Source organism: Manacus candei, unplaced genomic scaffold (genome assembly GCF_025592945.1).
Source record: "Manacus candei isolate 608988 ecotype Guabito, Panama unplaced genomic scaffold, ASM2559294v1 h1tg000005l, whole genome shotgun sequence".
Taxonomy (NCBI): domain Eukaryota; kingdom Metazoa; phylum Chordata; class Aves; order Passeriformes; family Pipridae; genus Manacus; species Manacus candei.
In genome coordinates, this window is record NW_026138053.1 from 3713240 (window position 1) to 3728487 (window position 15248).

The 15248-nt window shown below is 45.3% G+C and overlaps 1 protein-coding gene across 2 annotated transcripts in view; it reads right to left on the minus strand.

Annotated features, from left to right (window-relative positions):
• Positions 1 to 15248, minus strand: part of LOC127476644 (BEN domain-containing protein 5-like) — a 906516-nt gene that overhangs the window by 8207 nt on the left and 883061 nt on the right. For both annotated transcript variants that reach the window (XM_051799779.1, XM_051799772.1), the window contains exon 12: positions 4344 to 4440. In XM_051799779.1, coding sequence (XP_051655739.1) covers positions 4344 to 4440 — 97 coding nt within the window. The remainder of the gene's footprint in view (positions 1 to 4343; positions 4441 to 15248) is intronic.

The following is a 15248-nucleotide window of genomic DNA, read 5'->3' on the forward strand; positions in this document are numbered from 1 at the left end:
GGGAGCAGAACTCGCTGGTCACTAAACAGCTTAGAAAAGGACAATATCAAGAGGAAAGAAAGGGCATGAACCTTCACTGCTGCCTGACAGCCCCTTTCTGCACTGGGCTCTCCTGCTCTGTGCCCACTTAACCCACCCTTTGTGTCCAGCACGGGCTCTCCTGAGCCTCTCTCAAGCACATCTAAGTGGCAGCGCTCTCTTCTCCAGCAGCTTCTGTAGGCAGCACAGCGTTCTCTCTCACCCTGCTAGAAATTCATGGGCCTGCTGGCTTGTCACGCCAGAGAACATCCAGCATTTTCAGCAAGGCTTTTAATTCATTAGCTCACACAGGAAAATATTCTAACCCTCCTGCCCTCCCCGGCTGAGTCATTGACGCTTTCCTATCTCGCCGCAGACACATCACCTTCAGGATAATAATTGCTTAGCACGCGGATAACAGGGGACATTATCTTTCTGAACCGGGTGTTTGTTTGGGATCACGGGGTCTCCCTGCGACGAGGACTGCAGGACACATTGGGGTTACTGTTTAAAACAAGTCCTGACCTCCCCTTGCAGGCTGTGGGAAACCCTGTGTGGTCACTGGGCTTGCTCTCAAGGGGAACTGGGGGAAGGGGTCAGAGGGAAGGGGCTGAAGGGTTCTGGGAAGGACTGGATGAGCTGGAGGGAGGGTGCAAGGGAGAATAACCATAAAATAAAGAGCTGTCGAAGAAGTAAAGACAGTGCTAAAAAGAACACCCTTGAAGCGTTTAATTTTCATGTCTGACCTCTCTACAGACTCAGTGCATAGGCCAGAGGTCTTTTCAGGGATCTGAGCTATTTGGGGACTTGAGATTTGCCCAAAGGCTCCTTCAGATAAAGAGGGAGCAGAAGGTTCTAAACTTGTTGTCTGCAGCTGTCTACAGTTGCCTACAGCTGTGACCACCCCCTCTCACTGGTGAGGACACACTGGGAGGGAACGGGGTCGCCCAGAGCAGAGTTAGGAGCCCCAGAAATCACCCCAAACCTTCAGAGATTATAACCACAAAGATAGGTTCAGCATTATTTTCTAGCAACCACCTACTCAGGGATAAAACACAGCACCCCAACTGCCCTTGCCCATGCACAGAGGGCTCAGCAAAGACTTGAGGGCTCCAGCCTAAACATCACATTCATGGGAGTCTCTCAGGAAGTCAGGGGAGCCTGACTCCTGGGAGGGCAGTGGTCATAGTTCCATAGCAAGGAACCGAAGGCCCCATCACTGGAACACGTTGCCCAGAGAGGCTGTGGATGCCCCATCCCCACAAGTGCTCAAGTCCAGGCTGGATGGTGCTCTGAGCGACCTGATCTAGCAGAACGTGTCCCTGTCCATAGAAGTGGGGTTGGAACTGGATGATCTTCAAGGTTCCTTCCAACCCAAACCAGACTATGATTCTATGACATGTTTATCTATAGGTGGCACTTGACCCAAGGGCTTCTGTAGGCAAGAGCTGGTGGAATTTAACCACAGGTCCAGCCAACCAGTTGGATTCACTTACAGGCACATAAACACATTACACACAGAATCACAGAATACAGATATAGCTCTTTCTCTTGACCTCTTGAAATAAGCTGCACAAGCATTTGGGTTAGCAGAGAGTACCTTACCTCCAGCCTCAATCTTGGTTCTGTAACTGGAGCTGTTGCATCAGTTCTTGCTTCTTGCTCCAGATGATCCTAATTCCGTTCCCACTGAACTGCCTGCATTAGCTATACTGTATGATGGCTGCTCTCTGGCAGCCTGACTGCATGGACAAAGCTCTTGAAAGGTGCCTGAATTTGGGTACCAGCCCTATTTCTGACTTCTGAGGTCCATCTCCTTTCCGTGCCTAAATTTCCTTCCCTGAAACATGGTGATTCCAACATAAACATTTCCTTCGTTAAGACCTTTCTGTCAGATGTGCTCTGCAAGTGTTGCAGGTTGTTGCTATTTCCAGGCCTATCATTATAACACATTTTGGCTGCACTAATTTCCTCAAACAGAAATTGTTCTGCCTGTAGTAGGCTGGGACAAAGCAGCCAATTAGTTGTCCCTTACACGTTTATTAACTCTGCAGCTTTCTTTCAATGAGTATGTGGAATCTGGTAATGTTTTAATATATTTTCATAAACTGTGGGCACAACATGTCCTGTTTCGAGCTAATAACCGTGCCATATAATTAGTCCTGATTACACAGATATTTAGTATCATTTTACATATTCCAGTCCTTTCCTAGTGCCACTGCCTAGCCAAGGCATATTTAAAGCCACAGCCATCTCCCTTCTGTTTCTCAGCAGTTTGAAGCTGTTAACTGCAAACCTCTCCAAAAGGAAACCTTTCAAAGAACAGTTTCATTTCACTGGTGTACATTTTATATATATACAGGCTCTGATCAAATGTCAGGTAACAAAGCCCAGGATACAATTAGAAGGCATTTGTCTACTTGCAGGGAAAAGCTGGTATTTGAAAGCCATCAGGAAATTAACAGCATGAATCTTTAAAAATCTATTCCTTAAACATCTGTTGGCATTGGGCTGAACATTTACCTTATTTAGGATTTTACTGTGAGGTAGCACTTCCCAAACAAAAGATCTCTCACCCCATTAGGCTCTGGTGGAGGAATGAGAAAAATTTGCTCTGAGCAACCCGATTGTAGATGTGTATCTTTCCCTGCTGGTGTGGCTGTCTCTATAGAGATGGACATGGATATTTGATGAGATTAAAATGCTTCAGTTACCACTGTCAGTGGTTCTTTAATTTAAAATGAAGAAAGCAAACAAACATTCCTTTTGATGAGGTAACTGAATGATGCTACGGAAAAGCACTTTGCTGTCAGGTGGTAATTAGGTTCAGTAATAGTTGTGGGTTTTTAGCCTTGAAGGCTGTGGCCCCTGGGAGTCTGAGAGAAATGATACATTCAATTTCCGGAGGAGAGGAAGATGCTGGATGCTTTTCTCTGCTAACCCTGCAGGTCTCTGCAGATAAGAGCATTCAGAACTGCAGTGCTGACAATCCTCCTTGAGCCAGTCTAAACTGTGGTGTCAAGATCACAAACAGAAAAGGGAGATGGGCTCAAAGCAGGGTGTTTAAACACCTAATGCAGGCAGCCTGGCTCTGACCATATATATAAGGAGCTGCCAGAATGGCTGCAATGAGAGGATTTTTAAAGGCTGCAGAAGAAGCTGCAGCAATTGCTCTCTGGTCTGGGCTGATATTTGTAACATCCATCTTACACATCACTAGAAAATCTTCAATAGGAAAGTGTTCCTTTGCAAACAAGTAACTGTTCCAACAGCTACTTTTTTAAGGGAGGAAAAAAGTGGGGAGAATGAGGGAGTGAATCTCAAGGCTCAGCTGCCTCCCTTGCCAATTTGGAATTGCCTTTTCCATTGCAAAACATAAATTATATTTGGTTGTGCTGTTAAGAGTTGAAACCCAAATGAAACAGTGCAATTGACCCAAATGCATTTAATTGAAAATTTTGAGTTTGGGGGCATTATTGCTGTTTTCTTAGAACAGAGGTAAATTCTGAATATGGTGTTTCCCATGAAACAGGTCTGGTTCCTGCTCTGCTTCTCTCTTCATGCTGCTACATGGCTTTTCCAGTTCAAGGAATGATGGTTCTCAACAAACAGTGAAGTGGTATCTCCCCTGCTCCTCACACAAGCTATGGGACACTGAAAGGACTCAGCTGGCCAACACCAGAGCTGGGCCAGCAGTGCTTCAGGGAGTCAAGCTGAGGCATTTCATGCCTTTGTGCATTGCTCACCAGTGCCTTACTTCATATCCTACTTTCTTTTGGATTAACATCCACTGAGCTTGTTGTAAAACCGGAGTGAGGACTTACAGTGAGAGGGGATCCCCAGGTAAAATGTCCCAGCTGGACTGGCAGAAGGAACCTGCCACCTGGCTGCCAGCCCTGCAGCAGGTCCAAGGGGGGATGGAGAACTCTGCCTTTAGCACAGGCTTGCCAGTAATTTCCTGAAGCACTGAAAAAGTTTTCACTTCCAGAATTAAAACTTTGTAAAATAAAGTGGGTCTGATTCACTCTCGGGAGATAAATGAAGGGTAAGTCCATTAAAGATACTGGTGTGAGATTGGTGTACAGCAGACAGAATTCAGGAAAGATATCGATATCTCCAAAATCCTCTGAATACTTTTTCAGACAGAAGCCAGGTATCTTTCCTGAACATAAATGCTTTATTTCCAAATGGAATTTCAATAAAATAGGCACAGTTAGACTAGCACGCTTATTATAAAGCCGTAATGCAGTAGAACTGAAGTTTAGTCATGAAAGGTATTAAAAAAGCAGCCCTGCTAAAGCAAGAGAAATTGCTTTCTGACCTACCGAGTTTTAGGAGTAGTTCCTAGTGGTCTCTCCACCAAGGAGTTCAGCCTGTAGTAATCCAAGAACGTCCTGGCCACATTTCTTCCAAGCTTCATATCTGGGAGTTCTTAATTAAGGAACATTTTTTAAATCATTAAAAATAATAATAATAATAATAATAATAATAATAAAAGCAGCCTTTAAAGGTAAATTATTGCTATTTAATGCAAGAGCAAGTTTTACACTAACCATCCCACAGTGCTCAAGCTTCAGGCAAAATGACTTATGCAAGCAGATAAGGTGGGGGTCATCTTGTTTGCTTCTTGTTTTCACAGGTAGATGCTGCATAAAACCACAGACAGGAGGAAACAATCTCCCTTTCCCCCCCACGCCTGGTTGCAGATCCCTGTGGTTCTCATGAAATAATGCACTAGACAAAAGGGGCCCTCCAATTTCCACATTCAGGGAAAATAATTACCTATAAATGCTTGGATACAGGCAGTATTTCTGTGCTTGTATCCAGGAAACGAGGTCAGCTACATCATGGTATGAACCAGCCATGGACCAGCCTGCTGAAGGTTGGGATTAAAGCTGTAGCCTCCCCAAAAACCTTTGGCTCTGACCCCTACACTGTCCAGGGAGAATATGCTGTTCTTTACCTTTGTTGTATTCAGGATCTGAAAATGGTGATTTTAGCACTGAACTGGGAGGACAGTAGGTTACCTTAAGGAGTTCAGCAGTAACTCCAGTGTCTTCTCTCCTCACTAGCCATGATTTCTCCTTCAGTTTACCCTGAGCACAGCATTAGGCAGGTGGTGCACATGAGAGCTGCCACAGAGACCTCACATGCACAGGAATCAGACCTTCCTGAAGACTCAAGTGCCTAAAAAGAAGCTGAATAACCTGTGAATACATTGAAAAATAACATCCTAGACAACATGTACATAGGGCGAATGTGCTGCTTGTGTGAAATGTCAGCACTATGTCTGCTTGTTACAGAGAAGCATCTCCTTATCTACAGGGTGGGAGATATGAAGAGGATGCCATTATCCACAGCTGTATTATGGGAGCTGAAGATTCCTTTATTTGCCTGTTTGGAACAGATGCCTACCCACACTACAATAACTCCACACTTCTTCAGGGCACTGTCCCAAATGGTCACCGTGGCGGGCATCTCAGCAGTGCTGATGCAGCAGCTGAGGTGGGAACATAACCTGGGGAATCTAAAGAGACCTTTGCAATCCACACCCAGCAGTCCAGGAAAATAAACCATTGCTGGGTTGTTCTGTGTGCGTGCATGCATGTTCTGCTTTATCAATAGTTATCTGCTGATGTTTCCATTAGAAGAAAATTCCAGAAGTGCAGTGTCCCAGGGGCTTCCAGCAGCGCCTGTGAAGATGCTGGCTTCTAAATGAAGCTTTTATTACCCGCCCACTTACATTAGGCACATCAAAACAAGTGAGCATGAGACATCAGGTTCAGGCATCACTGTGAGATCTCTGTTTACCACTTATTTATCTATTTACAAGGAAGGTCAAACTGACATGACAGTCTTTAGCTCTACTTCTGCAAAAAAGCCAGCCACCAGCTCTGCTAGTGCTGCAATGAGGTCCAGTTCTAGCGGCTGAGGATGACTCCTGACGCTGCTTTTCTCCTCAGTGATCTTGTCCCACTTTTCCAGTTCCCACTGCTGTGCCTGGTGATGGTTACACGGATCCGTCCCTTCTGTTTTGGGGTCTGTCCTGATACGCTCGCTGCGATCCTAATACCATATGTGCTGTGGGCATCTATATCCTTCAGCCCAGCAGCGCAGCACAGCCTGAACAGCTGGTGTTCCCGGCTGTTGTCTGCGTGGACAGGGAGAGCTGGTTGTGTGAATCAGCACCGGCTGTTCCCCGGCTGCGGCCGTGCCCAGCGAGCTCCCCTGCAGCCAGCGCCGGCGGGCGAGACCAACCGTACGTGCAGGAGACTTCAGCAAGTCGGAGACAGCCTAAACTTCATCAATTCGAGGGAGGGCAGTGTTGCTTTGGAAGTGTTTTGTGATTGTCACCGGAGCCTGGGGGTGGCTGGGGGTAGCTTGGTTTCTGCAGATGTGAACTCAAAGCGGTGGCGAAGGTTAAGAGTTCAGAGTAGTCTGAGGAAGCGAGAAAGAAGGGGAGAGGGCTGTCAGACACTTAAGGGATTGAGAAGACTAACGTGGCTTGATCTTGTAGTTTCTTTCATTTACTCACCACTTTAAAGACATAAAGTGGTAATTGGACTCAGTAAAGTCTCTAGGACATTTTGTCAGTGCCAGCCTCAGAAAGCTCCTCTGCCAGGAATGGCCCTGATGCCCTTTTCTCTCCCTGTCTACACTGCTGGTGTTTGCACAGTGGGAAACACCTGACCTGCTGTCCTGGGGGAGGAAGTCCTTAGATGAGAGTGGGTGCAGCCAAGGAAGTGGCTCCACAAGCTCCTGCCTTACAACTCTGCCTTAACCCTGACCAGCAGGAATCCAATTCCACTGCTGAGCTCAGGTCTTGGGAACAGCTTTCTAAACCTAAGGATGGTTAACCACTGGAACGACCTGCCTTAGCACATCTGGAAATCTCCAGACCAGCGGTCTTCAAGAACAGGTTAAACCCACACTAGACATAAATGGTTTAGGTCTAACGGGTCCTGCATGGAGTTTGGGTAAGGAAGTGTAGAAGGGCCTCTAAGGCCACTTCACCCCATTTTTCTACAGTTCTGAACATACTTTGCAGCCCACATGGCGACCTGTTAGCTTTGTCAAAAAAGGTAAGGGTGTTTTGCAGAGCCTGGACACACAGATGGATGGGAAGTGTGAAGAAACTGGAAATGCAAACCTGTGCCACATGCAGCCACCAAAAAGTCACAAAATTGGAATAACTTGCAGTTAGCATTGATGGAAAGAGACTCAAACCAGCATGGGATAAAAAATGTGCATGTTCTAATGGTCTCTGCAGCCGTCCTACCCCCTCTGCTCTGCCTGTCGCTCCTGCAAAGGATGAGCGGTTTCTGTCATGGAAATCAGGCATCTGATACATAAAACCAGAAGCAGCAGTGTCAGTCTCTCCCTGTGACTGTCCAGCCTGGGTGAGGGCTGGTATGATTCACTCAGCAACCTCCTGCAGCACATGTGTGCAGGACCAATGGAGAAAAACAAATTAAAGCAATAATAGTTGCATTTATCTCAGGTGCATGGAAGACCCAAACTCCAGTTTGGCTTACAGTGTATCCTGAGCACGTAAATAACAGCAACTGCAACCAGAACCCACTTTTGCTAGGTGGTTTGGTTTGTTGGTTGGTTTTTAACCAGCTTCCTTTCTGCAATCGCACATGCTGTGTGCCCACAGGAACTCCCTTCCTAGCTTGAACTGCACTTGACAGAAGGATATTTCCCAGCTATTTCCATCATGGGAGCTCAGCTCATACAAGACAGTCAAAATCTACTTGGCAGAGTCATGGTGGAAACATGGGTGTATCTGGGTGTATCTTCACTTTCACTAGTGTCTGCAGTACCTTTTTGTCTCCCTTCCTCCTCCATAGACTTATTCCTCCATGCTCCATATTTTTATCTGGAAGTGGGAACCAGTGTGCCCAATGTCCCTCTTGCAAACGCCCTTCTCACAACATTCACGCTTTGAATGGCACGAGCAGATCTGGGGAGATTTCAGGACATTCTGTTTATGCACAACTCTGCCAAATTTCACAGATGTTAGGAAGTTCAAGAATTGTGATGGGTTCTCTGCAAAATCCCGGGTATTTATGATCCACACCATGCCCCACAGCCCAAAGCTTCCAGCCCTGGTAAGAAAAGAGGACATAGGAGTGGGAACTCTCATAAGCCATTACTAGTTTTCAACTGACACGATTCATTGATCCTATTGTGAACAGTCTGCTTAAGCTCGAGCCTCCGGAAGCACAGACACAGCCTTGTTCTGTCTGTGCATGGAGGCAATAAAAATCTCAATTTGGAAACCAGTTAGCAGTACAAGTCATTAGGGGAGGTACTAAATGTTGCTGCTTTAATAGCTCACTGATCCTTTAATAATGTCACTGCTGCAGAGCATGGTGGCACCATTCGCTCGCTTTTGTTTTGCTTTTTGAAATTCAGGGTCATTCCACTTTCAAGTGAGTAGATTATCTCTCTTTCCCCCTTCTGCCAGACACTGCAAACTGCTTTAAATAATTAGGAAAAGGATGGCTCCTTCAAATTCACCATCTCATTTTCATAAGGTCCAGTGTCATTGCTTTGGAAAAGCAAGAGAAACCGTGATGGTGGTAAGGATTTGACAAGGGCAAAACAGTTAGCAGCCCCCACTCATCTTTGATAAGTCCTGTGGGGTCTCTGCCAAGCAGATTGGATCTCTGGTTTTATGTCTCATCTAGAGGACGGCACCTCCATCAATTTGAAACACTGTGCTGCGTTATTAGCTTATGGAATTCATCCAAGTTTAGTCCTAAGCAGGATTTGAAATCGTGACCATTCAATCCAGAGGCACCACTGACCAGACCCACGCAAGTCTTTTGTTTCAGACAAACAGCTTTAAGTTATCCTAAAGACAGACAGAGGGGAAGGAAAAAAAAAAAAAAGAAAGGGAGAAAGAGGGGAAGGAAAATGAGAACAAAGAGAAAGATGAATCTTTTTAATAGCTCAAATTAAAAACCAGAAGAAGCTCTTTGTTCGACACAACTGAATTCTACAGCAAATCTCAGTCCGCCACAACAACAATCCTGTTATTTATGAAAAGAGGGTTATTTTGTGTGAGAGTCTCAGATGACTGTGGTCAGCGAGCATACTGTCAGCTTTGTACAATCTCAAGAGAAATATGGATGAGGTTTTCTCGTCTGTGTATAACAGCTTCCATCAATGGATCAAACCCCTTCCTGACTCGAACAAGAGCTCTAATGGAAAATGGCATTACACGGCTTTAAACCACCATGTTATATCATGCCCAGCCTGATCAGAGCTAGTCCTCTATTTTAGCAGAGCTGTTTTCACCAGTTACTTACTTATTTTGTTTCACAGTGCTGACACTGCTCTCTAATAAACAGGTGCTGCCCATATCACATCTCACTGGGGGTCCCACTCCAAGCAAAGTGTGACTGAGGCAATGAAAAGACTTGGTGGTGAAGGGGGGGTGGCGAGGGGGAGAGGGGCTATTCTATGGCTTTCCACCAGCATTTAACATGGTGCTGATGATGCATCCTTCTCCAAGACTCACTCAAATGAAAAAAGGTTCTCAATGTCTAGTATATCTGGTTACATATTTCAAAATCGTTATCAAAGGATGAAGCTTCTAAAAAGAGAGTGTGGGGAGGGGATTGGACTTACCCCGTCCTCCCTGCTGACTTCAGAGGGAGCAGAACCTGTCCAGGCGAGCACTGAAGCTTCAGGCTGTTGGTTTTGCAGGGCCGTGAGGTGCATGTGGCCACGCTTTCTGGGGAGAGTCTGGTGCTGCCAACAGGAACAGGGCTTCTCGTAGCTCCAGTGTGAGACACAGGCTCAATGTGGGAATTACTGGTGACACTGTCTCATGGTACTCAGCAGGTCAAACTAGAGAAATGCAACCAGACCATCCAGCCTTAAAACCTGTAAATGCCTTGAGCACTGCCAGCCTGGGAATAGCACAGGGACTTTCCCCTAGGAGAATATTTTCATCCCTAGCAGCCTCAGCTCCTGATCCCAGATGGGACAGATGCTTTTGGAAACGAAATGTAACAGCAATGACGAGCCTTCATTTTTATTCCTCTTGTGTGTTGTCAGGGAAGGCACCAGGCGGAAAACCCTGACCGACTATTTCAGGCTTTCAGGCCCCTTTCCTGAAATGCTTGATTGTGGTGGAAGAAATTACAAAGATGGGAGTTGTGCGCTCGTCTCCCTGAGTAATCAGAGGCCTGTAATTTTCTCTCCTCCTCTGAAAGAGGAGATTGAAGAACAGGTATCTTGGAGAGAGCACTGTTTTAGCTCTGCCAGAGGGAGTGTGCTGGAAGGACCACGCTGTGTTACTCACAAGCTCATTTCAGTACCAGCTACCGCCCTTGTCCTCCTCGGGAACTAAAATGAAACAGGAAGATCCCACCTAAGATCTGGATGTGGGGAACAGAGGGAAAAGGTAAGAAGGTGGAGGTGCTGCATGGGAGCCAGTGCCTGGATAGAGCCAAGTGCTCCCGACCCTGCCATCAAGGGGCAGCAGAGGCTGAAAGGGAGCAGAGGGGAATGTGGTGGAGCACCAGTGGATGCCAACTCTACCTTTGCAACCCAGAGTCACCTGTGAAGAAGACACCCAGCCGAGCACGTTCTACTACTGGGGAAAACCTGGATGTGATACTGAGCTGCAGAGTGGCCATAAAAAGGGAGTGTTTGATTCAACATAGGATCCGAGACACAGACAGGGACAGGAAATCCGTGGTTTCCAGAGCAAGCACCCCCGAAGTAACACTGGAAACACCACAGGGCCACAGCCCATTTTACCTGTGAATCCACACACCCTTTCTCAGTGCTATTGAACACGATTCTACAGGGACTTCTCTGGCTGCTGCTCCATTATCCCGATACCATCTTCACATTGCTCCATGAAAGTTACATTTTATCCATCTTATGGTCCTGTTACACCACTGGGAGATGGAAGTAAATGTTAATCTGGCCTAACCTATAAAATGACCAAAGAAAATGGTTTATTTAGTATCTTGGCATTGCTGACTCCTCATGAGGTTTTCTAAGGGACAGAGGTCAGAAGCAAGCTCACAACTGAAAAAGAAAAACCCAGAGTGAATTTCAGCACCACTATATTTGAATTCATGAAAATATTGCATCAGCATTGCTCCATAAAGGGTATACTTTTAAAATTATACACTTAAAACATGACTGTAACAGCTTCCATCAAATTGTCCCAAAATTAATTTGGGCCTGAATTTATTGGCCTCACATTAATGTCTGATGGATCTTTAATAAGAGTATCAGGAAAATACTAGGATGAATCTCTTGTGATTCTAACATTTCTGATCTTTGCTATTGTTTAATTCTGGTCACTTGCCAGCTCTGGGAAGGAGTCCTTGTGGATTAGCTGACCTCAGCTCTTTACACAGTCAATGAAAATTACAGAGCTGATTCTCTCTGATGTACTGAAAAGGGATGAGGACAGGGGAAGAAATTTCCAAGTGAAAATCCAGCATTCACAACCTTCTCCTATCACTGATGTATGTTCTCAAATGCACAAGGGAAAAACAGCATGAAAAATAAAGTCTTAACAGTTGTTTTCAGCTTGATTGGAAATGCAAGAACAGTACAGTACTTTCCAGTTGTAATTAACCCCCACAAAATACATTTGAAAATCATAAGGTGAACTCTTTGGGGATCCTCTTAGTCCCTCACATCTCAGGTCAGAAACATGATCCCCATTGTTCCATGTCTGGAAGTTTCCATTAGACATTCCACCCACGGCTTTGGGCATAACATTCACCACTACCCCAAAAAAATCAGTTTCAAGATAAATGGTAGAAAGAGTGTTTCGACACACCAAAGTGTGGATAAACCATTTTTCATCTCAATTGTTGGAAGCTCACGAGTTGTATAAATCACAACTAGGCATCAGTAATCAGTTGTGTGCTGCATTTTCCCTCTTCAGCTGCAGCTTGCATCGTCAGACAGGGCATAGACAATAGCTTTGACAAGAGCAATCCTAAAAAGAGGAAATTCAGCAATAAGATTAACTAAGCAATATGAGGAATTAAGAAATACAAGGGTTGTGCTCCTTTGTGACATAAGCCTCCATATAGCTGGTTTATAAGTTTTTGAGTAGAGGAAAGATGAAGAGAATTGAAGAATTCTGACAGCGATTGTAGGACTCACTACGATTTGGGGGGACCTTCCTCCCCTGCCTGGGAGACTCCAGGCTCTTCTGTGTCCAAGTGCAACTGTTTACACTTGGGAGCATGGGCAGCTGCTCTCCGGTGTCTGAGCAGATGCAGATGACCTCCTGAAACCTGCCTGAGATCACCCATCTGGAAAAGGACTCAGTCCACTGCCTGTTAGATGGTTTCAGTCAAGATGCCTCTTCTTCAGAACCTCCTCAAAGACACACTGGATTCATCCTGCCTTCAGTCAGTCTTTGATAAGTCAGGACAAGGCCCCATCTGCATTTGCAGTGGACAAAATGCAGGGAAGGGACCACTCATCCTCAAGAATTGGCTTAGCTCCTCTTTCAGACTGTCCTGGGAGGAAAAAGAACCACTGCCTCAGAGGCTGTACCTTTAAAAACACTTGCAGTCTTCAGTAATAGTCATGCTTCAGTGTGTTCAACATTTCAGCTGAGCTCAGTACAAAGTGCAGTGATTTAAAGCTGGGAGATCAGGCGGGATTCAGCAAATTCAGAATTATTTATTTCTTTAGAGCAGAAAGTCGGGCTGCAGATTATTTACTGCAAATGGCTCTGTTTGGGGGAGGGGAGGAAGGCAAGAGGGTAGAGAAGGGGTGATTGATTGAAATTTTTTCAATTAAAACAAGCAGTTTTTAAAAAAGATTTAATGCTTTATTGAAAACTGTAAAACAATTCAAGAGTCTGGAGCTCTGCTAAGTGCAGATCATAGAGATGAGGATGGGGGAAGAAGAAAAGAAAATTTTATTCTGTGGGAGAAAGGAGGGAAGAAGGAAAAAAAAAAGGAGGGAAGAAAAAATATCATTATCTTTGTTTCTTTGTCTACGTTAATGTATTTCTCTCCCTGAGTTATCTCCAGTATCTGCAAGTATTGATTCAGAATAAGGCACTGTTGGGTAGGCTGCAGGCAGCAGAAAGCTCTGCTGGGAGTGGCATGTTTCCAGGGCTGTCAGAGCACAAAGAAGATCCAGGGATTGGTTTTGCAGTGGGAACTATGCCTGGACAGGGCACCTGCCCCCGCTGCAAGGACCAGGCTGGGCTGGTGTGACAGAGCAAGGGGTGGATCAATGATGAAGGATGTGTGTGGGTGCTTTTCTTCAGACTGAGTGGCACTGAAGGATGAGAGGACAACCAGAGCTAAATGAAGCAGTATGGGAAGGAAGGGGCATTAGCCCGTGAATGCCAAGACCTCATTTCTGCCTACACTGCCCGCTCAGACTCAGGGGTCCGTGTCACACTTCAGCTCAGGATATCTGCTCTTGGGGGGTTTCCTTCCCAAAGCAGGGACACACTTGAGCTGGGCCAAAACTCTCTCTGTATCAGCTGGACACACCTTATTGTTAGGTGGTGACTCCAGAGAGGTGATGGTGAAAGGTAAGAAGAGGATTAGAGCTATTACTAGTAGGTAGAGAAAGTAATGATTTTTTGTCTTTTCAGGGAAGAAGTAAAATATTACTAAAATCTCCACCACCCCCAAATTAATTGCCTCTTTGCTATTATAATTCCCATTCCCAGATAAATTTAGCTTTTTCTAAACCCTTTGATTTTTCCTTTGTGTTTTATACTCAAGCTGGAATGCAGTGATAAGGCTCTACACATACATATATATTTAATCTACACACACACAAATATAGTTATATATAGTCCCTGCCACAAATAACACTCCTCTGACTGCTGTCACAAAGCCTTTGCTAAAAAAGCTACTCACCCAAGCTGGCTTGTTTTCCTATATCATGTCCCCTGGGGAAGGGCTGCTGGCAGCAGTGGGGCTGTGTCCCAGAGAAAGATGCTGGAAAGGTCTGCAGACTCTCCCCTTCTCCACTGCCCTTCTCTTCTCCTCACTTCTCTGATGGGAATAAGCCATTGCCAAACTTCAGATCCACCAACTCCTATCATTGTAACAACAGCCAATTCTACTGGAATGGCTGCCAGTATCTCACTGTACAGTCAGTGTAGGAGAGGCCCTTAAGTTATAAAAAAGAGCATCTCAAGTTCTTGCTGGGGGATTGAGCATTAACTGGTGGAGCAGCTTTAGAGCCATTGCCATCCTTGGTGAAAAGGGCTTTCATAATAACATGCTTGTGACCTTAATTTAATCAGCAGCCTCTGGTTAAATTCTTTTATATGACTTTTTTCCTAATAAACCTTCATATTTTTTACCTCACATCCTATTTTGCTATTGGCACAGTCTCACTCAGTGGTTGTGTTGCCTATCTCTATCACCATGTTATAACAAGAAATAATTTCAGGAGCCCTATTTGCCTCTATTCACAGGTTCCAGTATCATCCAAGAGATACAGCACCAACCTCTGCATGACCTGGAGAGGGCTCCTCCTTCTCAGACCCACTTGTGACTCTGGTGTTCACATTGAATCACCAGGGAATATTCACCCACGAATGCCAAAGGATGTTTGCTGCAGCTGTTGGCCCTGATGCAGAGGGCTGACACTGACTTCAGTGAGCAGCAGCCATCTCTGGTCACTGCAAAGCTGGATGGTTGAGCTCCCAGCTGCTTCCCAGGCTCTTGCAAGGAGCAGTATTTGGCTGTAGAGTCACAAAGCTGAGTTAAACCACCTTCAGGAGCAGCAGAATTAAATTTCATCATTGTCTTGAAACTTTAGGGGCTTTAGAAAGGCTGATGAGAAGTCCAGAAAACCCAAGGAGGAAAAACTGAAAAGATTTGTGGACTTTGGGCCACAGAATAGTGAAGAGAGAGAGTGTACAAATAAATAAGGGCTGTTGTAGAACAGGATAAACTTTTCAGCATCTGCTGGTGATGGAACAAGAAGCAATGGCCTTAATTTACAATAAAACAGATTAAGATTAGATTTAGGAGGAGGCTTTTCAGTGATAAGACTAGTGAAGCTCAAGAAAAATATCTCCTGGAGAGGCTGTGGCATCCCCATCTTAAGACAGAATTAGGAAAACAGCTATGACTACAGGGGAAAGGAGAACCAATCCTGACCAGAGGGGTCAGCAAAGGGTTGCCCTGTAACTCAGTTCCTTAGGTTCAGATCTTCCACTCTCCACTGGGTTTTTCCTCAGT